This window comes from Aplysia californica, unplaced genomic scaffold (genome assembly GCF_000002075.1).
Source record: "Aplysia californica isolate F4 #8 unplaced genomic scaffold, AplCal3.0 scaffold00069, whole genome shotgun sequence".
NCBI classification, from domain to species: domain Eukaryota; kingdom Metazoa; phylum Mollusca; class Gastropoda; order Aplysiida; family Aplysiidae; genus Aplysia; species Aplysia californica.
In genome coordinates, this window is record NW_004797339.1 from 961,443 (window position 1) to 988,299 (window position 26,857).

The 26,857-nt window shown below is 39.1% G+C and overlaps 2 protein-coding genes across 3 annotated transcripts in view; both read right to left on the reverse strand.

Moving 5' to 3' along the window:
• The window catches only part of LOC101861565 (mutS protein homolog 4), a 49,417-nt gene that overhangs the window by 21,686 nt on the left and 874 nt on the right, over nt 1–26,857 (reverse strand). The window contains exons 2-10 of the mRNA XM_035968605.1: nt 20,402–20,504; nt 17,171–17,370; nt 16,618–16,766; nt 15,665–15,788; nt 14,682–14,748; nt 13,843–13,964; nt 11,098–11,241; nt 8,682–8,786; nt 6,126–6,292 (exon numbers count right to left, since the gene is read on the reverse strand). Of these exons, the coding sequence (XP_035824498.1) occupies nt 6,126–6,292; nt 8,682–8,786; nt 11,098–11,241; nt 13,843–13,964; nt 14,682–14,748; nt 15,665–15,788; nt 16,618–16,766; nt 17,171–17,370; nt 20,402–20,504 (1,181 nt within the window). The remainder of the gene's footprint in view (nt 1–6,125; nt 6,293–8,681; nt 8,787–11,097; nt 11,242–13,842; nt 13,965–14,681; nt 14,749–15,664; nt 15,789–16,617; nt 16,767–17,170; nt 17,371–20,401; nt 20,505–26,857) is intronic.
• Nucleotides 1,567–6,098, reverse strand: LOC118477350. 2 transcript variants are annotated; one of them, XM_035968595.1, is made up of 5 exons: nt 5,104–6,098; nt 3,965–4,218; nt 3,260–3,351; nt 2,607–2,836; nt 1,567–1,974 (listed from the first exon to the last, which is right to left on the reverse strand). In XM_035968595.1, the coding sequence occupies exons 2-5, from the start codon at nt 4,050–4,052 to the stop codon at nt 1,896–1,898; spliced, it is 489 nt and encodes a 162-aa protein (XP_035824488.1). In that variant the 5' UTR covers nt 4,053–4,218; nt 5,104–6,098; the 3' UTR covers nt 1,567–1,895. The 2 variants fall into 2 exon arrangements, with proteins under 2 accessions (XP_035824488.1, XP_035824487.1); XM_035968594.1 differs by lacking the exons at nt 3,965–4,218; nt 5,104–6,098 and having other exon boundaries at nt 3,260–3,599.

Below are 26,857 nucleotides of genomic sequence, written 5' to 3' on the forward strand. Positions count from 1 at the left end.
TTCGGCTGTTTAAGTTATAGGGCAGCTGATTTTCTGCCAGTGATAATTTTCTCCAATCAGACTGTAGGGTACCATGCCTTTCAGGTAGCCATATTTATAAGAGTCCAAGGGTACCCTTATCTAAACTGACTTCATATGGAGGGCAGGCTGCTTCACCAATGCTGAGTACATTCCAGCAGAAAGACAACAAAACACAAAATATCTTCCCCTGGTGGAAGGTGTACCCATACCTTTTGTTTGTAAGGTAAAAAACTTAACCATGATACCATACGATGGTGAGTGAGTGAGTCAACAAGGTGAAGAAGTATGGCTTCATTATGAATACACTATTGATGCTGCAACAGGCTGGACCACATGACGAAACACTAAATACTTGTATTAGGAGCCTCAAAAATAGTATAAAAAATATGCACCCAACATTTTTGGTGTAAACCTTCTCCAAGAGATACAGACTGAATAACTGCTACTACATAAATTACAATAGGTGAGTGCTGGTTTTTTTTAAAGAGTTTTATGGCACTTGCAGGACAGTTAAGTCATATAAGCAAAGCTGTTAAAGTACTTTTTAAAAAGTACTTAAGTACAAATTTAAGTACAATCTAAAAAATTTACTTAAATAAAGTAAAAGAACTTTCCTGTAAAATGTACTTGAGTACAAGTACTTTTTTTTAAAGTACTCATGAGTACATTTTGAGAACTTTCTGCTAATATGCTAAAACACTTCTATGCCAATGCAAAACGTCATATATCGAATAACATCCAGTATATTTGTCAAATTAGACCATTTATTATGATTATTATTATAATACGGGTGCGAAGCACGGACAATCAATAAACAGCTGGAAAGAACAATTGTGGTGACACAGTATAGTTCATAAGACGCATGCTACGTATCCCATGGACAACTAGAAAAACAAATGAAGAAGTCTTGGTTGAAGCAAATTGCAGAAGACAGCTCATGACGAATATACAAAAGTGACAGGCAAATTTCTTCGGACACACAATGCGGAAAGAAGAATTGGAGAATATTGTAACAACAGGCAAGTTTGATGGAAAGAGAGGCAGAGGCAGACAGAGGGAAAAGATACTGGACAAGATGACAACATGGCTAGGAGCAGCAAGAACAACAGACACCATTGCTGCAATGCAAGACAGAGTGAAGTGAAGGTCCATGATCACCCACGCCAGTCGGCAAGGCACCGGATGATGATAATGATTATTAAAAATGTAACAAAGCATTTGAATATATATATACACAGAACATAATATATATGTGGAAATGGTCCACGAAATTGAAAAAGCAAACAAACAAGAGAACTTCACCCTGAACAGATATTTTGAGAATGTTGAAAAATAATCACTGCTTGAAAAATTGCAAGCAAAAAAAAAAAAAAAAACAACCAATAGGCCTGTATTAAACTGCAATTGATAGCATGATCTAAAATGGAAACAGAAAAGTTGGAAACAGAAAGTACAGAAATCCTCATCAGAATCACTCACTTTTATGTAACCCCCCCCCCCCCCCCAACCCCAATAGAAACAACTATTCAATTACACAAATTTTGAAAGTACCCCTGATTCAGTTGAAAACCTTACAATCTAACTAACAAAAGCTCTTATTGTACTTCACCAAGAGGAGATTCTCAAAATTCCTGTCACTGAATGAAGATCTCTTGAGCACAAAAATGAGCCCCCCCAACGAGAACAGCCTCTCTATTGGTGCTGACGATGGGAGGATGCTGTTTCACTGGCGGAAAAGGGCCTTCACGTCCGGAAAAGCTTCCAGGCAGCCGAGGGAGGTGTCTTTAGCTGCCAGGTATTCGGGTTCCTCGGCTCCACCGAAGACGGAAAAGAGGCCATCGTCAACCACCTCCTCCTCACGACCTGACTCCTTTTCAAATTTGGAGAGTTCGTCTATGAACAGCTGCTTGGCTCTCTCCTTTGCTGTCATTTTGAAGAAATGAGAGCTTGAATCTATAGTAAGAAAGAGAGAAATGAAAAACATACACCCTTTTTTCATTAGAAATCATAATTGAAAAATGATCAATACGCATTACAACCATGCACAAAGACATTAAATAATTACAAGACATTGAGAATACATGTACATAATCAACGCACTATATGGTGGCTGTAACTTTTGAAGACTAAATGTTCATTTCTATTAATTTTTTGTTAACCCTTGCCCATTTATATTATGCACACACTGTAAATGTTACAGATAGAAATTCAAGGATTATAGATGTAAGTCAAGGGTCTGAGAGCAAAGGTGATTTTAGAAATAATGGTGGTGATAAATGAGTGATGCTGTGGGCCCTTAAACTCCCAAATCAAGTACCCTGTGTCTGAATCCCCACGTTCTCATCCAAGATTGGTATAATTTCAATGCTGACGTTTGGACGCAATTCTTACATTTAAGAAATCAATATTGTGCAGATGCTGGATAGATGTGCTTTTGATGGATAAAAATGACTAGAGTGAAAGAGAGAGGGAGAGAGAGAAAGAGAGAGGTGTTCATTTCTAGCTAACCAGCCCACCTACCTCTTAATGTGAAAATTTTTAATTTGCATTACTTTTTGGCAAACTCTCATAAATAATTAACTTACTTGGGATGCACAACTGCAGCCAAGATACAGGTCTTGTCGTCGAACATAGGCCCGAACTGTTTATCCAGTCCTGCCAGGAGTTCAAGACAAAAAGTCCTGCAGCGTCCTGCACTATCCAGAAGGGATGTCATCTTTAACTTCAATGCCACCAGGGTGGGCAGAAGATGCTCCAGGGTGGTCTCCTTCTCTCCCTGAAGCAGGTCCAGCGCAAAAGAAAAAGGCTTCATCACCTTGGAAAAGTCAAAGGAGATAACAAAAATTAGTAAAGAAAATCTATAATAAATGAGTTTAAAAAAGAAGTAGGAATTTTGATCATTTCCAAAATCTTACTGACTTACTATTTCCTAGCACAAACACTAACCCAAACACATAGAAAATCACCAAAAGAGACAAGATTACAAAATTACAAATAGTAGACAAAGAAAATAAAAATAGTTTTAACAACCAATGAAATCTTGAGTTGTGATGAAATGCAATGAATTTAAAGCCACAGAACTTTTCCCAGAAAAAAACAACAACAAGCAAACAAAAAACACACATAAGACATTAAAAGTTTCCTTTAGCTTACAGAAATCTTTGACGTAGGTCAATTCCTTTTCACTAAAGTGGGTTCCCCCAAGTCTGTCCATCAGAACATTTAGGGATGCCTTCACCTTTCGTAAGCAGTCCATTGCATCAAACGAGTAGTTCCATCTTGTGGCATTTGGAACAACCAAATACCTTCCCAGAACTGAATAGATTGTCTCTAGGAAAAAGTGAGAACAAAAGGAAATGAGTGGCAGTTGGCAGCGGATAGTAAAAAAAAAAGGTCCTGCTGATAAAAAAATGTTTTCAAGACACATGGCACAAAAAAAAGCCCACATTGGAAAAGCCCAGGCTGCTTTCATTCTTTGAATAGGATTTGGAAAACCAGGGATATCCCATTTCGAACAAAGCTAAGGATTTTCAATTCGAATGTGAAGTTAGTCCTACTGTAGGGATGTGAGACATGGAATGCATCTTAGATTTGCATAAAGAGGATCCAGGTTTTCTTGAATAAGTGTCTAAGAAAATTACTGAGGATCAGATGGACAGACAGGGTCACCAAGGAGGAAGTGCTAAGGAAAACAAGACTGATCCCAGTCATAGATGAGGTAGGAAGAAGGCGGTGGCAATGGATTGGACATACTTTCAGGAAGTCAGGCAGCTGCATAACAAAGAAAGTGTTGGATTGGAATCCAAAGGGTAAAAGATCAAGGGGAAGACTGTGAAACCAGGAGAAGAATCACAGAAATTGATGTACAGAAAGTGGGAAGACATGGAACACTAATACCACCAAGAGGCTAGTCCAGGATAGAGAAATATGATGAGGAACTTACCTGCAGCAAGAGGACTTCTGCTCTGCTTGTTCCACAGCAGCTTCGCCTTTACCCAGCAATTTTTGGCCACATCACTGTCCATCTTCATGGCCTCTTTGGCTACAAGATTCAAGGTGTGCGCTGCACAGCGTTGCTGAGGGGACAGTGCAATATACAGGGTCTCTGTTGAACCCTCTTTTAAATCAGAGATAGAGACAGGCTCCACGCTGATGCTCTCCTCACCATCCTCCTCCTCTTCTTCCTGAGCAAATATACTGGGACAAACAAACAAACAAAATATTTGCTAATCATCCAATATTAAGACAAAATAAAGGACAGGATTTATCATAAAACTGGCAGATTTTTATGTTTTTAAGAATCAGCATGTCAGATCATTTTACCCTTAGTGATTCCCCTACATCAACAGTCAAACTGACACATTAATTCAAATTAAGGTTAATACTTCTTTTTGAAAACAAAAACCCCCACCCAAAACAAATTTGTTGACCGGACTTCTCAAATGGGTAACAGTAACCCACTAACCTCTAAGTTGCCGGGGTTTTTTTTCAAATGTACATATATATGAAAATTATTGCTATACAAAATGCCGGCAATAAAACCAACTACTGATTGCAGGCGCCGTTCATCCATAAAGCACGGTCGTGCAGTGCCGCCCAAAATTGTTTACTGTTCTATTACGAAAAGCACCCACAAACACAAAATAAGCGACTAGAGAATTTAGAAATGGTACGTATAATCTATTACGACTCAAGTCTGATTAAACAAAAATTATATTCGGACCCAGAATAGAGTCCAACACTACGTCATTTCCGACATAACTAAGGGGCCGATTAGGCGCGACAGTTACACAGTCCTAGAAACTAGATGTTCTAATTTTAGTTTTACTTAAAATTCCCAGAGGACAGTTTATATTAATATTGTAACCTTCTTACTCTCACATATAACTCACTTGCCGAGTCCGAATAGATAAAACCCATTTTCTGACTCAAGTCCGAATTTAAAACAATCTCATCAGACTCGAGACCGAATAAAAAAAATCTGATAGGACTCCGAGACTGAACAGACTGGCCTAAAATTTATTTTAGAGATGTGACAGAGTTGACAGAGAGATAGATTCTAGTTTACTTTTGTTTGCTTACCTCCAAACACTTGACAATCGAGGCTCTACATGGGATGGCAGCTCCAGGCACCAAAGCTTGAATCAGCCGTTTGAAACTCTCCTTCTCCACGGTTGAGATGGGCAGGACGTCCGTCACGATGTAGTCCGTCACAGCCTGAGTCACGGAGGGATCCGCCTTTACCCGCCTGACAGCAAAACTCATCATTGTAATTTGATCCTCTGGCAAGGCTCTTTTCTTGCTGGGGGTCGATTCGATGTTGATGGTCTTGTGAACTCTCTTGTAGTGCTTCACCAGGTTTGATGACGAATTATTGCTGGCACTCTGGTCCTTCTTACATATCGTGCACTTCAAAACTACCTTGAAGCCTGCATAGGTAGAAGCATCCTTTGCTTCATGCCGAACAAACGTAAAATGTCCAGCATCCACTTACCTGGAGAGACACGTGCTCAACACAAAATCCATAACGTAGCCTAACAACTGAAGATCGAAGAGCAATGACTGAACTAGATCTCTGAACGGTGGAGTGAATAAGTGAAGAATGCAGTGGACAACACGACTCACGAGGGTGAAGAAAGAAAACGTGACAACACTAGGCCAGATTTTGGACACACAATGTGGTCCACGGCACCCGAGGCAAACTATATATAATTTCATAGAGTCTAGTAAGTAAGTGTAGTAAGTAAGCCAACGGCAACATATATTCCAAAAGACCAAAGTGGCATCCAATTCGCTTCAGCACCATAAAAACAAGGGATGTTACTCTGTTACTCTGCTGAACTCTGCCAAAAATACGAAATCGAAAATTGATGCGCAACAAAACTCTTTCCGTTTGCCGGGCCTGCGGCGGCACTTACCCTTTCACTGAGCCTCAAAAGTACTTAAAATATACTTTAAACTTTTATAAAAAGTATCGGAGTACAGTAAAGTACTGATTCTCAAAAATGTAACGGAGTACAGTAAAAGTACCAAAAATTGTAATGTAAGTACAAGTACCGGACTCCGTTACTACCAGCTCTGCATATAAGTACCGAAAAATGCACCTTATAGTACATTTTGAGCATCTTGTTCTCGCAGTAGGACAAATGTTCCTTAAGGGGCTCCACCAGTTGGAGTACATGCTTCAGGGCAATGACACAGTTGAGTTTGCTCTCTGCTGATCGAAGAGTCTCCTGCTTAGGAATCTGCACACACACACTGATGATATGACCTGAAAATTTAACATTTAAAAAAAAGACAGAATAGCAGTGAGGAAAAAGAAAGAAAGATTGAATATCTGTATAAAACAAATACGAACAAAAACTTTCAAACAATTGAAACAAAGTCCAATAGCCAAATGAAATTTTTTTTTTTTTAAATACAATTACCTATCCCAAATAGGTTTCTTTGTCCCGTAAGATTGTACGAAATCATGTTACCAAAGCGATACAATAGTTCTTGAATATTTTGAGATTGCCACTTACTGAACCAGTACCATTTTGATTTACAGGACAAACCATCTACTGCTAAGCTGAATCATTACATTATCAACATGCTAATTGATTCTTATTACACAGTTCCGCATTATCTATATGTGCAACGACAAACATTCAATATGAACAAGATTCCTGTTACTATGCTGATAAGATTTAATTTGTCAAGTCTGACAGATTCACACTTTCCTAAGGCTGGTATTAATACATTTAGCGTCAATAAAAACCAGACACATTTTAATTGCGTGTTTCATGAAAAGTTGAAAACTCATGGAGCTGAAATTTTCCACACGTGATTGTGAACACTTGACGCTCTTGATCAGCCTGCATTTATGATCAGGTGCCCAGTTAATAAAGCTTAGGTCTTGTTTTGTTAAAAACCGTGTTTTGTAATTTTTCTCAAACGTTTTTTTATTTTATGGGTTCAACACATCTTTTATCTGTAGCCAAGAATAAAACGTTAAAAGTTTCAATTCAAAACATCTAAATCTAAAGATACAGCATGCCGCGTTTAACAAACGAAGAGCGCAATCAGACAGTTGGTATGCTGAGGGCCAATACGCCAGTAGCGAATGTTGCAAGGACCTTCAATGTGACAAGAGACACGATATATCGACTAATGAATCATTTGCAGACGTCTGGATCCGTGCAGGATGGTCCCCAGACGGGTCATCCTAGAGCTACAACACCAGCCCATGACCAGTACATTCGGGTCTTGCACCTACGAGATCGCTTCCGGCCTGCTACCAAGACAGCCAGGGAGTGGCCGGGACAGAGAACCATAAGTGCCCCGACTGTGCGCCGACGCCTCAGAGCTCAAGGACTCATTCCTAGACTAGACGCCCTGCTCGACGCATCCGCCTGCTCCCGAGGCACCGCCGAGTCAGACTCAACTGGGCCCGCCAGCACCGACGATGGATTTTGAGACAGTGGGATAATGTGATGCTCACAGATGAGTGTCGTTTCCAACTGCAAAGCAATGATGGAAGGCAGCGTGTCTACAGAAGGATTAATGAACGTTTCTTTAACAGTTGTGCGAGTTCAGTTGGAGATAGGCGTGGTGTCATGGCCTGGGGAGGGATAACCAGCACTGGCCGCACAAACCTCGTTTTCATCAACGGGAACCTCACCACCAGACGCTACATTGATGAGATCATTCGCCCGCACGTCCTCCCGTTCTTGGCTCGCAATGGAAACACCATAATATTCCAACAGGACAATGCTCCAGCTCACCGGGCCCACCTAACCACAAACGTTTTGAAAATCAACAATGTGAATGTTCTCAATCCATGGCCGGCTTTGAGTCCCGATCAGAACCCCATCGAACATCTTTGGGATATGATGAAAAGGCAGCTCAGAGCCCTTAGACCTCAGCCGGTCACCTTGGATCAGCTACGTACAGCACTTACAAACATATGGAACAACATTCCACAGCATCCCATACAAAGACTTGTGGGAAGCATGCGGCAGAGGTGCACAGAAGTCGCCAATGCCCACGGCGGCTATACGCAGTATTAACTGTGACTTTTCATTTTAGGGCATACAATTAAAAGATCAAATTTCAAGTAATAAAGTTCATTTTTTTAAATTGTTTTTTGTGTAATTGATTTGTAAAATGTTCAAACTTTCCTTATATAGAGAGATTGTTTCTGGTTAAAATCAGTCTTTCAATACAAAAAACACTAAAAAAGGGGTGTCTGGTTTCTTTTGACGCCAAGTATTGTTACAAGATAATATTATGCTGAAAGCTGCAGCAATTGAAAAATATAGAGGCACATGCATTTCAGTCTTGACAATAAAAAGTAATCAGGTCAGTTGTTCTTCCTTTACTTTGGCAGTTTAAAAAGCTAATTTGAAAATCAAATGTTTTCAATCACTTTGTGAATCTATAACAGTTGATATTAAGACAATATTCATGCCTATCATATCAATGAACTGATGAATAAGCACAATGTTAAAGCCAAAAACGTGATAAATAACAGCAGATTCTTAGGAACTAAAAAAAGTGTGAAGACACATTAATGGCTTAAATTGATCAAAGTTACACTTACCCAAAGCGACTGAGTTCGGACTGAGACACTTTTTTGTTTGTGTAAAACAGATTAGATTTTTAAATCTGTAGCTTACCAATGTCAACAAATTTACTAAGGACTGACTGCAGACCAAAGAAAATATCTTCCTTTTCAGTCAGTTCTGCAATGGCACCATGTCGAAGCACAATGGTTTCTTCATCTGAAAAGAAAGATAACAAAGAGGGAACTTAAATAAAGCAACATCAATCACAATAACTGTGCTTCTTGCAAAATAAAACTGAGTACACAATGTAACAAAAGAGAGTAAATGACCTTTCAACTTTCTGTTTAAATTGATAACAGACTAAGTGTGAAAAGTACAATGCTTTTAGTTAAATATCATTTGGTGAAATGGTGAAATGGTATAGGTTCAACGCCCCTATCAACACTATTAGGTTATTTAAGAGGCGGGGCCTCCGAGTTTAACGTCCATCTCCGAAAGGACGGAGCCAAATGGGAAATTCGTGTAAAGTGCCTTTCCCAAGGACACAACGTTGGACTGAGCTGAGGCTCGAACCCCTGAATCCGCAATCTCACGATTACGAGTCCGGTAGCCTAACCACTAGGCTACCGACGCCACCAAATACCATGTGAATAGCTGCATCTTTACATGTTCCTCAAAAAAAGACACAGCAGTTTGAAATCGTAAATTCGTAGCACGTTTTATCTTGTATAAACCATTATGCCCCGCGTCCACTGCGCTTTTTCATCACTTACAGGCCAAGCTCACAGGCAAATGAGCTTGTTTTTGCAGTCACTCACAGCCTTTGCCTGACTACGTCATTTTCTTGGCACCCTTTTTCCTCAGCCGTACAGGTGACTAAGAAAGCCTCGATTCGACTCATTTGGGAAGGAAATTTGCATCTTTAAAAGTACATTTTTGCTTCTTCATGGCACTTTACATGATCAATAAAGTTGCATCTCACTATAATAGGTTGTACAATAGCAGATTTGTGCTGAAAAACAGCAAAAAATGATATTAAAGCACTTGACCTAGATCTAGATTATTTCGTTCTCTGGAGAGCTAAAAATAGGCTATGTTAGACCTAACTAAGGACGTCGTCTAGATCTCTGTTCTCTAATGTTTAGTGCTTCCAATTTTCCACAAATTTTTTGTTTTCTCCAGACCTTATCTGCCGATCCAATATTTGCCGCTTCATTGATACCCCCTCCCCCCCCTCCCATGTTTCCAACATTTTCACCGTCTTCGTTGTAAAAAGAATAGATCTAGTATCTAGAGTCAAGATCTAGAATCTAGATCTAGATCTAGGCCTAGATCTGATCTACATCTCGACATATGTTGCTTTGCCTTTCCTGAAACAGTGCTGTATATGAAGCTTAATCTACCCTACGCTGTCGAAAGTTCTGATGGCCGAGTGAACAGCGTGTCTGAGTTTGAAGACAAACATAATTTTGTGAGCGTGGGTTTGAATCCCAGTTCCAGTTTTTCGTTTTGTTTGTTTTTTTCTTCTTCTCATCCTAGAAACTTACCAACAATTTTACCCATAATTATAATTTGTTGCTTTTTAGTTTTTTAAAGAAGTAAATAAATCAATCAATCCCCAGTGCTATCTGTTGTTCTCGTAATCATAACACACTGGGCTAAAAATAGGTTTAGCTGGTCTGACATCGGTGGACACGGATCTTATTGAGTCGGTTCTACACCATGCAAAAACTTCGTACATTAGCCTGGCCTGGAGGTGATCTTATTTTGGTGGACGCGTAGCCTTACTGTGAAAAAAGAATAAGAGCAATTTGAAGATAATATTATCCCATGAAGTCTTACGCCATTTTAAAATTTCACATGTCTCCTCAAACAGGCATTCAGCATTTATTTCCAAAACAACTTGGTTGGTTTTAGTAGAGGTTTTACGGCGCTCGCAACTGCATAAGGTCAAATGAGCGCCAGAAGATTAGAGGTGTTACAAGAGAGTAACAAACATAAAAAAGAACAAGGGGAGATAAGGATGATAGATGTTTGATAGGAAAGGAGCAAACCACACCAGAGCACCCGCAAACCACCCATCCAAAACAACTTGAAAATTTAACTGAGAACCATTTGTGGAGAGAAAATAATGATGGACACTTGCATAGAATGAATGAAGATGCCAATTAATAATTACGATTTCATGGTTCCAATGTTTAGGCCCATAATTTGTAAACCCAGTGACTGTGAGAATGTATGAGTTAAAATAGCAACAAAGCCGATCACAAAAAATTAAAACACTTCTTTTCAGGGAGCACTTTAAACTAACAAAAGGCATGAAACATCAGTCTCATTACAAGATGGTTGAAGAACTTCACATCATTATCAGACAAAATTCTGCAAAATTACAAGCCACACTACTAGGTGGCAACAAGAAATAACACATCATAAACTAACAAAACTTTCTGCATTTCAAGCATCATCACTAGCTGGCAGCAAGGCCTAATGTCATAATCGAACAAAACTTTTTAAAGTTGGGCTATACCACTAGGCGGCTGTAAGATATTTGACCTCAGAAGCCTTCCCCCTCCAGCAGTCTTAGTGTAGTTGAGAATACCGAAGAGACTGTGCTGGCTTATGGGATCTCTCAGGTTTTGAAGGAGCTCCAAGTTTTTCACTGTTGCCGAATCTGTAGGAGAGGCCTCTATTGTATTAGTTCCTTTTTAAGCGGCTCCAATTTTTTTCAACAACTTAGAACATAAAACTACTGTGAGCTTGTTTTTTTAATCTGTCCTCAGAGAAATTTGCGCTCGCAACCCGCAACTTGCGCACGCAACTTTTGCCCCCAGCGCAACTTTTGCCATTTTCACGAAATCGTGAGTTTCAGCCAATTTTCCACGAAAGTTGGGGGGGAAAAAATTTCGTTAAAAAAAAAAAAAATTTCTTCCACGACTAAAAATAATGACGCCAAGGGGGACAATTCGCTCCTTTGCACTAGGCTACGGGGTGCCCGCCCAGTGCCCATTGTGGATGGGATCGGGACGGGTGAGGTCGGGTCGGGATGATCACCCGACTCGTCGCTTGAAAACTACGTGTTTGTTTTTGAGGCAACGAGTCGGGTGCGATCAACTTGTGCCATGAGACTCGCTTTGCGCCATCAATCTGTCAAGCAAACCAACCCAACCCAACCCCCCAATAATCCTGTTTGGACTGAATCATCTTCAAGCTAAATCTAGATCTAAATGTAGATCTAGAGTAAATGAATCATAAACACGATCGTGTGATTACTTAGCTTGCTTGGTTCCGTAGCACCAGGTGGATAGATCTAGTATAAAAATTTGTGAAAGACTTTTAATTTTAGTCTTAGGCTAGGAGGGTAGATCTAGACATGGATCGGTTCATCCAGAAAATCCCTAAAGAAATAATCTTACGCCTTGAAAGGGGTGTGTAAGAGAGAGAGAGGGAGAGAGGGACAGACAGACAGAGGGGGGGGGACTCCTGTAAATGAAAAGTATAAGAGAGGGGGGGGAGGGGAAGAGGGTCACGAACCAACGTAAGATTACACTTTTGAAAGGTGAAAAAATAACAAGGAAAATAATTTATGACAAGATAATTTTTTTTTTTAATAACAAAAAAAGAGTAACTATACTAATACTATTTACTTCGAGGGGTAAGCACGGCATTGTCGCGATACAGTAGGTCCTCGAGTGGCAAGCAGATATGCCATCTCGCACTTTATACACTGGTAGATATCTAGGCTACATGACATGTAGATCTAGTCTAATTTTGATTACACCACTCACTACGGTTTAAGTGGTAAAATGACACTGCAAATTTTTCCGAAAAAGTTCCGCTTGTACCATATTTAATTATTATGTCACATGTGTGTAAGCATGTTTTTCATGATTACTATTATGTAAAAGTAAAGCGCTTAGAAGAGTGACTGGGGGCTCTCGTGGCCTAGAGGTTAAGGTGTTGGCCTCTCATTCAAAGGTCCCGGGTTCGAATCCGGGTAGCAACCAAAAAATGTTCTTCTCTAAATTTGTCTCCTTTCACTTCATTTCCTGCTCTCTAGCAATGTTCTGTCTGCTTTCGTTTCCTCTTTCTGCCCCCACCCCCTCACCTCCTTTGCCCCTTCCTCTGGGCTCCTGATTCTTTCTGCAGCCTTTCCACTGCTACTCCTTGGCTCCTTCTTACTGCTGTCTTTCAGCCACACCCCTGATCTTCTGATAGGAAAGATCGACACCTTGCCTTCTCGGACAAGGGCGAAAAATCTCGGAGGGCCTGTGTGCAAGTTGCGCACGTTAAAGATCCCTCGGTGGTCTAAAATCGATAAAAGTAGGCTTCAGCCGCCACCCGGGCAAAATTCAAAATTTCCCACCAACTGAAAATATTAGGAGTGTCCCGCGCGCTCATATGACCTTATGCAGTTGCGAGAGCCGTAAAACACTTTACAAAAACAAAAACAAAGAAGAGTGACTGTAATACAGATTTGCGCAATATAAATGTCATATTATTATTATAAGCGAATAATGTCAAATTAGGTGGGGGGTGGAAAGTGTAAGAAAAGTGTAAAAGGAGTCCGAAAGAAGATGTAAGATTATATTTGAACAGTCCCAAACCACGCTGGTCACACCTGCCCAACACGTCAGCGAGAGTTTAAGGACCTGACGCATACGTCAGAGGACAAATCGTTTTTGTACAACATGCAACCTCCATGCAGGTTTTTTTTATGGGTAGACATTCACATATTTAACTTTTGATTTTGATCTAACAAAACTCATGTCGGTTACTTTGATTGCAATGAGCATACCAACAATGTACATATCCCAATAGTAACATGACATTCTTTTTGGCTATACACGTCTTGCAACTTTTCTTGCAACTTTTGCTATTTTCAAATGCAACTTTCTCTGAGGACAGTTTAATGTGAAACAGAAAATAGAGACAAATGCATTAAAAAGAGTTGTTTTTATTAAGTAGTTATCAGACATGTTATTCTTTTCCACAAAATATACCTTGGTCAAATTATGGGTTTTGGCATATGTGGATGAAGAACTTGAAATGAAATATTCCATTTTTAAGATTGTTCAAAATTCCCAAAAACTTGAAATTCTCACCCTAAATCGGTTATAAATCATAAATTCCAAACCCTAGAAGGGACTTGATCCAAAACCTTCATATTCCAAACCAAAGTAAATTCACAAGAACATGAAAGCTTCAAATAAAAAGTTAGGATCTTTCTTTTTCTTAGGTTCAAAAGTTGAATGCAGTACAAATACTTCCTTACCAATCATAGTAGAGTTCTCACATCCTTTGAACACAGCTTTCAAGGAATTTGGAGCAAACATGACATTCTGAATGAATTCCATGTACTTCAGTAAGGCACCAGTGGTGGCTAAACAGTAGTATCTGATACAGACAAAAACATAAAAGCCATGAAATTGGGGACATTTGACATCTGTACACAATGACTTTAAAAAATGTTGGTCGATAATAAAATTATGCAATTTCCAACAACAAAAAATATGAATCAGTGCGAAATCTCTTTTATAAGATTTTGGCCCTTTGTGATATCAGAATGTACGACATCTCGTTTATAAAAGTTGGCTTTTTGCGATATGAAAATTATCATACGAGTAAAAGTTTACAACATTAGTAGTAAGCTCAGTTGTAGTTTGCAGCAATTTATATGGCAACAGGTACTTTTCATTAGGTAACAGATTGGATATTGAGAATACAGAAAAAGAAGAAGTTCTAAACATCCCCAAAGCCCTCACCACCACCCATTTGAAAAGTAAGACGAGAAAATAATTGCATAGTTATGATGTGCTGCGACCAGGAAATAACAGACACAGAGAAGTACACTGGTACGGCTGGCAACTGTTCTCACAATAAAATCAAAATGCTTCCGAATACTAGGAAAAACTCAAAAGTTACCAAGGATTCCAAATAAATATAGTACTAACGGTCACATGAGACTTAATAAAGTGGAATCTACGACAACTCAACAATTTTCGGGTTATACCCCAACAACAAAAGTGAAATTAGAGTGAATCCAGAGGGTAATAAAATCTTTCTGACAAGAGCGTCTAATGCCCCCTGTTGCCATACATTCACAGTACCCACTTTGTTGAAATTTGAAGTTCAATATTTTTGTACTCAGTGGCACAAAGTTGCTTCACATACTGTAAACCTGCAAAAAGTAAGAGATACCTCTAAATGAGTGAAGTGAAACTTTTCATGTGCATGTTTGCATGTTAGTTAAGGAGAGAGAGGGAGAGATGGGGACAGACAGACAGACAGACAGACAGACAAACAGACAGACAGAGAGACAGACAGACAGAGAGACAGACAGACAGACAGACAGACAGACAGACAGACAGACAGACAGACAGACAGACAGACAGACAGACAGACAGACAGATAGACAGACAGACAGACAGACAGACAGACAGACAGACAGACAGACAGACAGAACAGATGGGCGGGCGGGCGGGCAGACAGACAAGACAGATGGGCAGGCAGGCAGGCAAGATAAAGACATAATTTTAACACCAAGGTGATTTTTTTTTCAATATAACATCCAACTTCAGTTAGACAAAATCAAGCAGGCATAGAGTTATGAAAACTCTCGAAACCCAAGTTCAAGACCACACAGTACAATATCAAGTTAAAAGTGGATACCTTAACTGACAGAGAAAAAATATCCGCCCAAAACGGAACTAAAAAAGTGTCTCACCAACATTGTAGAATCACACATTAATTTCTGTGCGAAGCATGTTTACAATAGCAGTTTTACTGACTGGCAACAATGCCAAATTCAGAGACTGGCAGTCATGCTGGAGATAAAACCTTATTCTATACTTCAAATTAAAAAAAAGAATATTTCAATATTTTCCAACTATTCTACTCGATGATACGAGCCAAGGTGTGCATGTACCAATAAAAGGATCTGACTGTGACATCTATTTACTATTTAGCCTTTTAAGATAACAGAAAAAGCAAAATTTAACATTGCTTAGAGATCATGTGGACCTGTATCATTCACAACACAGTTCAGTAACCCATAATAACATTATTTTTGCTTAATTTCAGTTAGAACTGCTCACCTTTAGTCTCACTGAAGTATCTTCTCTGTACAGATGATATAGTCACATTAGGAAACTGGCAAGTTATCAAGTTGAGCAATTTATTCTTGTCCCCAGCATCACATATCGTATTTGGCAAAAGAATCTGAAAAAAAAAAATTATGGACACCTAAATACAGTTGTTTTGACACTGCTCTTCATCTCAAGGGAAAGGACTTTTAAATACATGTAGTCATGAACATTAAAGCATTACCCCACAGGAGGAAGTGACAGCCAAAAGAAAAAAAACAAGCTATGTCTAGCTATTCAAAAGCAGTAAAAAATCTGTCCTGGTGTACAGAGTAGAGATGTGGATAGTAACCCCGGCAGGCAAAAAGAAGCTTCAAACCTTCACCAATGATACTTGAAACAGATTTTGAGCCTGAATTTGTCACCACCGAAAAACAGAAAGGCGGACAAAAAAGTGATACATGGAAGACGGTGAAGGATTTGACACACATTAAGAAAATCAATAACAAGTACAACCAGAATAGCACTTAAATGACATCCCCAGGATCAAAAGAACAGAAAAAAGAGCCAAGAATGTAGTGAAAAGATGCCAAGGAACTGGGAAAATCATGGACTAACAGGAGGAAGCAGCACAAAATAGACATTTTTAGAGACAAATACAGGTGGTCTAAAGGAGTAAAGATTGTTCCAACAGAGCACTTATTTGAGAGACACTGTCTTTCCAGCAAGTATATAAAAAACATGGATAAAAATAAGACACATGCACAAACACAGAGACAAATCCATACCCACGACTACAAATAGCACACACACACAAGCAGAGCAGTAATTAAAACTTAAACCATTTCAAATATAAATGGGTAACATAGAACCAAAAGACCATTAACCATTCTCTCACTTCCACCAAAGAATAAAAATTTGTATACATATTATGATATTGAATCTATACCACTGCAATAATTCACCTCAACAGGATGTATATTCTGTAATTTCGCCAATGTCATGGAGTAGGTCTGACTGTCTGAGAACTGGGACAGGTTAAGGACAGGCTGGCTCAAATCTAAACTGGTCATGCCAATTTCACCACGAGCAACTCCACGACCTTCCACCACAGCTGAGAGAGAAAAGAAAACATAGTTAATACAGGAATCTTACCATAAGGTCACATTCATTTCCAACTCAACCTGGTCACGTCTAGATGTTTAAAGAAATTGAATATAAGTCTCACTCCGTTGATATTTTTTTAAAAACATTTCTGTGTTGGTCACATATACACAATGATATATAAAGGCCTACATATTTTATACATTTGACTGTCAAATCAATAGTCCTACAGCAGAGTAGTTTGCATATATTTCTAGATCAAATAACGCTAAAAATGGAAAATATTCCGAACATTAACATAATCCTACAGAGATTGTTACCTGTGAACCAAACTATGTCGCATAAAATAGGTCAAAACACTAAAAAATCACACTGATTTAAGTGGAAAAACAAATGTCAAATGTGACGACATGCCTACTAAAGTAGTGGAATTGACATCATTAGAGACAGAACTCGATGCTGTGCGAGGGGTGCTCGTCTTCTTTCGTCCTCGTGGAGTTCGAATACTTGAGGAACATGATTCAAGTAGAGAACTGGAGCTTATTTTTGATGATGTCCTGTTCTGTAGTTTTGGCGTGCAAAGGTTAGATTGCTGTTCCGTTCTGTCTGCTGAACTGATAAAAGAAGGCAATACAAAAAAAGAGCAACATTGAAATTAAGACTTTGTCTCTGGCTCTATATTTTCCTGAAACTGCACACTAGTGCTTCCAGTGCTGTTAATAGGACGCAACGTGTGCAAAGATGAAAAAAAAGCAAAAACAAATGAAAATATTACAACCCAAGTGAGGGGTGGGGTGGGGGCGGGTGACTCAATTGTTCAGAGGTGCGATGCTTGTCTATTATGCAAAATCCTCGACTTGCAAAAGCATGGTCGACAATTTGAGACATTTTTCCATTTTTTACACCCCTGATCTAATAGCATACTTCCCATAGTGTGAATCTACAAGTTCTCAAATGCCAGAGCTGCAAAAAAGAAGATGGGATCAACCCAAGGAGTTTAGAACTAATGGAGCCTCCTCTCTCTCTTCGCGGCGCCGCGAGCAGTACGCCGCGTTGGGGATCAAATATGGCGACTGAGTGTGGGCTAAATCACGAACTGTGGCGTTTCTTTTTATAGAGTTCTATCGGGCTGGGCCACGTTGTGGGGGTGGGCGGGGTGGGGGAATGCACGCAAGGAAGAGGGGATGGGGCTGGGATGAAAGAGGAGGGGCGGGCCTTGGGAAGGGACGAAAGAGAATGGGGAAAATTAAATAAAAGAGAGAGAGAGAGAGAGACACACACAGAGAGAGAGAGAGAGAGAGAGAGAGAGAGAGAGAGAGAGAGAGAGAGAGACAGACAGACAGACAGACAGACAGACAGACAGACAGACAGACAGACAGACAGACAGACAGACAGACAGACAGACAGACAGACAGACAGACAGACAGACAGACAGACAGACAGACAGAGAGAGAGAGAGATTGTGATCAACTGACGGGCTGACGGATAATGACAGGGAGAAAAAAAAAAAATTCTGTGTGTGATACGGACTGTTTAATTATTTAAGTTTTATGTTATAGTTTAAAAATCAAGAAGATGTGTAAAATAAGAAGAAAACTTGTCCGAGTAACATAAAATCATCAAACATACCAAATTATTAAGATAATGTTTCAAGATGCTGAAAGATTTAATTATAAGAAATATTGGATAAAAATATACTTTTAAACTAAATTTAAGATATGATTGCATTATGATTCTAGGCGTGTGCCATAACTAACTTTATGTGTAAGGAATAGCGAACACAAAAGAGGGTCGATGCCAGCTTTACCTGATTGCTAACAGTATGTCTTGGTCTATAAAAAGTAATATTATTGATTACAATAATTTTGTTTCCTGTTTTTCACAAACGAACAAGGACGACGAACAAAGACGGGAATGGTTAACCTTCTTGACCAGTCACAATGATCTCTATTTAATATGATGAGACACCGCATTTTCACTGATCCAGTTGTGGGTTTTTTAATCAAGATCGATCCCATTGCTCGTTATTTAATTCTGTCCTTCATCTCTGACCGACATCACCGCTCACAGTCATGTCGTAACTCATCGATTGTGTTGTGGACGCAGCAATAAAAATTCGAAGAATGAAAGGCAGGCTCACTGCCAACATTACACAAAGACGATGGGGCAGTCCCGAGTACGGACGCCAGTCTGTCTAGCAAATTCAGGTGCAGACCTGATAGATAAGTGAGACGGTCGGGGAATCAAAAGCAAAGACGAAATCCCAGTTCGATGTGACTTTGTATGAGGCGGCCTTGGCCCTACCTAACGAATCATGCCTTGGCTGTAAGCTCAGGCGGTAGGCTCTTAATTGCCAGTTCGATGTTCGGCAAAATCAAAGGATTCGAGGAGTTCACACCTGGGCGTGATACCTTTGTCGTAAAATCCTTGCGCCTGGAGCAAACTTGTACCTCGCATCGAGGTTTTGAGCGGAGGTGTGATCGCATGCATGAGCGTGGATGACCTTTGAAGCTTTTTTTTGTTTTGTTCAGTAAAGTATGATATTTTGGAGAGCAGCGTTTTTAGTCCCTTATTATACTCCAGAGGGGAAAAATTTATGTTAGTGATGACTCTTGTGTAGTAAAATTTGTTGTTGCTTTGTTCGGTTTATTTTTTAACAGCAGAATCTTAAGTTAACCGGAATTGTGGGATCTTAGGTGAAGACTACAACAATAAAATTAAATCGAGTATAGACATAGTTCTATCAAACAAGACTCAAACTCTTATCCACCCCACCCTACCCTCTCCCCTCATCTGATATGGTTCGGTGTTTCTTTAACATAGAAAATATTCATCATTATTGTTGTTGAGTATTTGATTTCATATTCTAATGGAGCCCCCAGATATCTACATTTAGACAACATTTGTATCTAATTTGCACACACAAAGGAAAGCAAAATCTTTATATAAAAAGTATATACACACACAATATCTATATATATATATATATATATATATATATATATATATATATATATATATATATATATATATATATATATATATATATATATATACATAAATAATTATATATATAGAATAAGAATAAGAATACTTTTAAAAAATCAAGTATCTCGGTCTTTCTTCTGGGGCGTTGTATCCCTTTCAGCCTGGGATGGCCTTGGCAGGAGCGCCTGAATGTTAATGATCTATATTGTGTTGCTGGAGGCATAAAAACACTTTCATTCAAATCTTTTTAAAAGGAAAACAACTTACCTGTGAAAACTTCGGTCCACTGCAGCATCATATCGGTTCTTACACTTAAATACAACACAGGTGCAAGGCATTTTTACTAATTGACTTGCCTTATCTGAAAGATCTCGGAATAAAACCTTCTTTCTTATCTAGATTTCAGTGCGTGAGCCGGGGATTCGTGCAGCGCAGGTAGCCCACAGTTCCGCCGCGAGAGAGGGCTCCTATCAGGCGTGCGGTGCCACCCACAGGGCATCCTCCATTACTTTTAATCTCCTTGGATCAACCTTGGAACGATGGTTTTGAGAAATTCAAAAGCATAGTACCACTGGGAAGAATGCAAATTTTATCAATCGTTTCCTACTATCAACAAAATTAATTAACCTCTATCTGAGTCCGAGTAGTACAACACACCTGGAAGAAAATGATGGATATACAGATGCAGAGCTGGAAGCACCATGTACCTTTCCTGATTTCCCATTTTCTGAATCTGATGGGGTCTGTAATAGGCCAAAAGCTGTGAAACAAAGAAAGGTTTTTGATATGTAACTATTCATTTTGAACCCATTTTGAACTGGAGTAACCCAACATTCAACAAAAAGTTTCCTTGAGTCTTTCAGTTTCAGAAACATGGTGAATTTGACAAAAATAACCTTGTGATTATAATTAAAATTTGTATATTTATTATACTTTTTGCTATACAACAGTACAACAGTCTATAATAAACAGTTTAGGGAAAACCGAGGAATAAGTTTAACTTTGATAACAACATTTCCTGCAGGATGCTGATCAATAATAAATTATAAACACAACTAGGAGTGACGATATATGCTCATCACAGTATGATATGAGAGTAGATAGTTTCACAACTTTTAAAAAAAAATAAAAACAAAAACCACACAGCTAGTGAGCACCATTTTAACTGAAGTACATGTGTATATTACAAAACTATATAAAAGCGTTTCATTCTGTCTTGTGTTCAATGCAGAAAAGTTCAAATTTTTATATCAGAAAAGGGTTTCAGCATGAATTACAAGGTGGTTTGTATGTCCACATTATTGATAAATAATCTAACTGTCAACTGGATATAGTTGAGGCATAACTAAATAACCTAAATATTTTGTATAAAAGAGTGGAACATTTTTCATTTAATTTGAGTCCTTTGGGTACCTAATAGAATTTGGTATTCAAAAGTGAGCCTTGAAAGGAGACACAAACTTTACCATACAACAAAAATGAAGACTATACTATACTACGCAGATTTATATAGAATTTATTCTTTAAAATTCTAGACATGACAAACCTTCTGACAAAAAGCAGTATTATTTTCAATTCTTGATTGAAAAAGTCTGATTTCATACAAATTCTTCCCCACTCTTGTTTGTCATGGATGAAGGAAAATACAAAGACACACCCCATTCTTGCTTACCTTTTGAGAATGGCTTAAATTTGAAAAAAAAAGGCCCAAAAAAACCCCACCTGTTTGACAACTAGATCAAGACTATCACTAGATCTATCACCAGTACGAAGATTTAATGCATTTACAAATGAAGCAATCAGATCACTAGAGCTACTAATGCTTATCAAGACTGGCAGGATTGCACGTATAGATCTAGGCCTACATAAAAGCCCCTGTTCCAAATAAAACTTCAGAAAATTAACCCCCCCCCCCCCCCACATTCCAAACAATATAATAATAAATAACTCACCAAAAATATTACAACCCATCATAGGATACTAAAAAAACTGAGAGAAAAAAAATGCAAGCAGCGATTCTAAATCATACATATATGTTAGAGAACGAACAGTAAAAGTAGGCTAAGTAAATCTAGAGTCTAGTATATAAGCCTAGATGTCTAGATCTAGAATCTAGGTGTAAAATAAAAAATCAATAGGCCTATAACCAATAGACCTACAATCTAGATCTAGATCTAATATCAATACAGTATTTTACTTAAAAGACTTATGCCTAGATCTAGTCCTACATTTTTCTCTAATTATTCATATATAATATATATACTAGAGTCTATGCTAGAAAACAAACTGAAAGTGAGAAGCGCAATAAACTGCTGGTCATGGCCTCCGGTACTTTAACCAAAGACTTATTTACTTTCTACACCCCCACACACAATATTGACATGCACTCGACCTGTAAATATGTAATAAGAACAGTCCTGTATGATGGCAAAAAGTCAATTGATTCTGTACCAATGAAGCTGTCCCATGCAGATTAAGTCTACACTACAATCAAATACTATACAAAGCTGGACGAAGTTAGCACACAACTGTTTTCCATCATTATGTAATCAAACTTTCTTCATCACACTTCTCAGTTCTCAGGATTCTAACACTGTTGTAACAAAGTGGGGAAGTGCGTCAAATGCTAATTTATAGAACTTGGTGTTTAACTGGGGTGACGGTGGATAAGGGGAGGGAAGGGAGGGGGTAGGCTCATTGTTTTCAGCCCAGACCCTGACAGCCGAGAGCCTATCGCTCCTCGTTATAATTCTATTAGAATAAATCTTCACTACACGATTCCTTTTTTCGCCGGCTAGACTCATATATGGGCCAGGTATGTTATTAGTGGGGAGAAAGCCATGAATAGTCACCAAACAGGAACTATAGGTGGCTAAAAATTCAATACACAAAAAAGATTGGTGCCATGCTGACAATAAATGTTCTGATGATAGTTAGAGAAAGGCTGAATAATAAGTACAGTCAAACCTGCCTTAACGGAAACCTGTGTAAAACGGAAACCTGTCTTAACGGAATCTCCCCGCTCCCCCCCTTGATATATTTCTCTTTAATTGCCTGTATAAAACGGAAACCTGTCCAACGCGGAAACGGAAAGAAAAATCCGCTCCCTTCCGAGGGTTTCACCTGTCTAAGACGGAAAATGCTTTGCCCGTTCAACCCTGATTCGAAACAAAACTCGCAAGTTTTGTTCCGACGGCTCTAAACTTAACACTATGCTGCTGGGCGAGAACGGGGAGTAGGGGTGCAATTTGGGGGTAGATGTTACCCCATCATGTGAGCCCTGAGCGATGCAGATGGTCAGTGTAGTGTGGGTTTGAAATCTCACGACTGCCCGTGACAGTGCTCGAGTTGCGAGCCACTACGGAAACTTTCTTGGGTAGCCAGAAGCCAGAGGTATGAAATTAGATTGACCAATGTCAGCCAAGAAAATAATTCCTCGAATCTCGTTGTTACATGATGGCAGTGAGTGTGAGGGGCGGCATTGGTTGACAACACAGAGGCCAATTTGGCAATCAAGGGATGCTATATTCGCTCTCAGGGTAGTCAATGGATTTTTCATAGGACTGAGGTCATCGCTGTACCAGCCATGTTCATTTGTCCTCGTACGAAGTTCCGCGACGTGATGGCTTGACGGGAGACGATTTAAAGTTACGAGCCGGTGCGATAAACAAAGGTGAAGAAATGAGGCTCTGTCGCGACAAAACAGCAGTGAATCCCACTTGTCTATTTGAACGCCTTCAAATCGGCAAGGTGCTTTTTTGAATGTTGATACATGTTTATTCGGATTTACTTAAAACTGAATGAAAATCATCGTCAGCAATAAATCTCTTGTCAACAGTTTAGCTGACAAAAATTTGACCGGCACCGCCGGGCCCAGTTAACAAACCGCCCCTGAATATAATGGCACTTTCAGTGTTGTTATAATGGGGGCAGAAGTGGTTATTTGTATGGGGGGCATAGTCATAGAATTTTGTCGAGGGACTTTTCATGATAATGGTTCATCAAAGGGATCGCCATGAACTCATATTTTGGCATCAGATATCATTTGCAAAATGATTCATCATCATCATCCAGTGCCAGATCTTCGACAGACATCGGCGATCATGGTTTTCCGTTCATTCCTTTGCTCGGACGCTCTCAAAAAAGCTACTTTTCCCTGTTACCCATTTTTGTTTAGGTTCCCTAAGTATGTTGTTATGGGCCTACCTCTGCCTCGCTTGCCCTCAATTTTGCCAGTGAGAGCTAGATGTTCAAGACCCTTATAATGTCTAGTCAGGTGTCCCAAAAACTGCATTTGTCGTTTCCTGATTCCTTTATGATTACATAAATATTTTTTCCACAGCCATGGCAACAACAACAACAATTTAAAGAAGAAGTGACTCAACTATTCAGAGGAGTCGATGATTGCTGCATTATGTGATAGTGTTGGCAAAGGGATGAAGTTTAAGAGAGGCTTTGTACAGATTCGTGGCATGCCTTACGCTTAGTATCTTTAATTCTTGTTCTTTCTGCAATCGTTTTTGTATAGCAATGTTTCTTGTTCATGTACCTATTTGTTCTTCTTTAAACTTCATGTTTTCAATTTCATACGTGCATGGTTACTCATTGACTTGATGTTACTTGTTACCTTGGTTTGTTCTCTTCCCAAAAATGAATACAGTGGAAACTTGATATAACAGGGATAGTGGGAGTAGAGAAAATGTCCTGTTATCTGCGATCCCTGTTAAATCAGAAATGCAAGGAAAGTAAGCATTTGTGGACTAATCCAGCTGTACTTATTCATGGGTAGTTTCCTTTGCCACAAGTACCCACGAACATGGGTTTTGGCACCAACTTTCTCCATTGCCTCACATCAGAAAGGCTTGGTCCACAGCATCTGCATCGAGTAGTCTCATCTTCTTTCGATCCAGAGCAAACTTTCCATTGGAGTATGCTGCTACTATCTTCTCTCTATCCTTGGCAACGGTGTGAATTGATCCTTGTGGAATGTCGAACTGACGACAAATCTCTGCCAGTGGAGCTTGCTTTTTGTCAAGAGCCTGGATTATTTCATATTTTTTGTCTATTGAAAGGCATTTTCTCGTGCGCTTGACATCGTTTTTGACACATTACGCGTGTGTGTTGCTAGGTTTCGAGCTAGATCACGTCACACGCTGCGTGTGCTTGCAGTGGCATGGCTTGCGTGGGCTTGCTCCATCACTGCGCTACTCTCTCTCTCTCTCTCTCTCTCTCTCTCTCTCTCTCTCTCTCTCTCTCCACATTGTAACGAGCCTTTGTCCCTGCTATAACCGGTTGGGCTGCGATGAGGCCCTGTTATTGCCGATAACTTTTAATAGAGACAAAGAGTAGGAAAAAACGGGGATTTAAATAATCCCGGGCCTGTTATATATGGTTTCTTGTATCATATTATATTCTTGTTCTTAATGTAAAGGTTCTTATTATCAATGTCAAGTATCTTGTTCATGCAACAGTTTGTTTCTCAATATTTTCAATAGCGTACATGATGTATTTGGTTACTCATTGAATTGCCTTTTTGTTCTCTTCAACAAAAATAAATTTAGGCCAAATGCTCTGGTGAAACCACCCCTTCGTATTTCCCCCCCTGTTTTTCTCCGCATTGTTGAGTAGGTTTATTAGAGTTTACTTGTCCCTTGATGAGGTTTCAGAGTTTCAAATAACCTGGACTCTCATAAGGACAGTGGGCAATCATAACATCTAGAAGAAAGCCTTCTTGACACTGTCAGATGATATATGTAGGCCTACTTGCAAAGTATTATGATGCCTGTCATGAGAAGAGACACAGTCTATAGTTTTATCACACTGGAAATCAGGCCCAAAGTTTAAAAGCAGACAGTACTCCAGATCAAACAACTAACTTATGGTGTCTAGGGCAGTACAGTAAATTATTACATGCACGTACGATCTAGAATCTAGAGTCTAAATTTAGATATATTAGACATAAAATAATTAGTACACAAAGTAGGCTACAAAGGCTCTACCATACTTAGGGTGTCGTATCACGCTACTCATAATCATTAGTTTACACTTTCTGGTGCTTTCAATTTTATGTTTGGAAACGCTTTGCTCTGATTGATGCTGTTCGATGAATAGAAAATGAAAGTAAAATACAAAGCCAATGTTGGATTTAGCCTAGGCCTAAATTACATCTAGATCTAGATCTAGATTAGAATCTAATCTACTAATCTAGAGAGATTTGAAAATGTGCGGTGGTTGAAACTTAGATCTCTATGTCCCATGCCCATGCCAAATTGTGGAATAGAGTAGTCTAGTAGTCCGCCCAGTCGCCAATCGGACGTCTGCTTGGTTTCTTAGTTTCTTCAAAATGTTTTGGACAATCCCTCGGAAAAAATAATGACTTAATCTATTTTTAACGTAATTTTTTTTAAACAGTTCAACCAATTATATTCTTTAATATCTAAATTATGTTATAAATTGTTTAAATGAAATGTGCTCTTATTTTTTTAAACTGCGTTGAAACAATTATCAAATTCCCAATGTTGATTATAATCATAGATGTACACCAATGATAGTACATAACAAGATGGTTCACTCAGCCAAAAAAGTGTCCGCAGGAAGTATGCTCTTTGCTTCAGATGGCGCTGCGGTCTGTTTTGAAGCTCTCTTTCGTTTTTCCAGAAGAAGAATAGGAATAGCACCTCCTTGCGTGCGCAGATCGACTGCTGTTCATCAGCAGTTCGGGTACGTTCAGTGCGTAGTTTTAGGTTTTTTTTTATTTTAATGACCTCTCGCCTTTCATTCTAAAGTCAAATTAAACGAAGAAAACCATCACCCTTTCCTCCGGAAAAGGTTTTTTGTCAGCGTAACCATTTTAAAAAAGCGTTCTTCCGAAATTTATCCCAAAACATGCTAGTTTCACTTTGATTTTTAAAAACTCAAGTAGGGTAACTCTGTTCGCAAAGTGCGCTTTTGTGAAGAGGGCGCCACCAAATTTTGAGGACACTTTTTTTAATTGGCTCAAAGAGAGAAGTGGCCCATCTTGTTATGTACTATCATTGTGTACACAAAAGAACAACTCAGATACGAAGAGAAGTCGATACTAGTAGTCGATAATAAATGAAATAGAATAACAGT

Excerpts from the sequence above, each read along its gene's own strand:
- LOC118477350 (XM_035968594.1), bottom strand. The coding sequence starts at position 3,493 with ATGAAAGCAGCCTGGGCTTTTCCAATGTGGGCTTTTTTTTGTGCCATG. Across the intron at positions 2,837-3,259 it reads CAATGGACTGCTTACGAAAG|GTGATGAAGCCTTTTTCTTT; the intron begins GTGAAGGCATCC and ends GACTTTTCCAAG. Across the intron at positions 1,975-2,606 it reads GCTGCAGTTGTGCATCCCAA|ATTCAAGCTCTCATTTCTTC; the intron begins GTAAGTTAATTA and ends TTCTTACTATAG.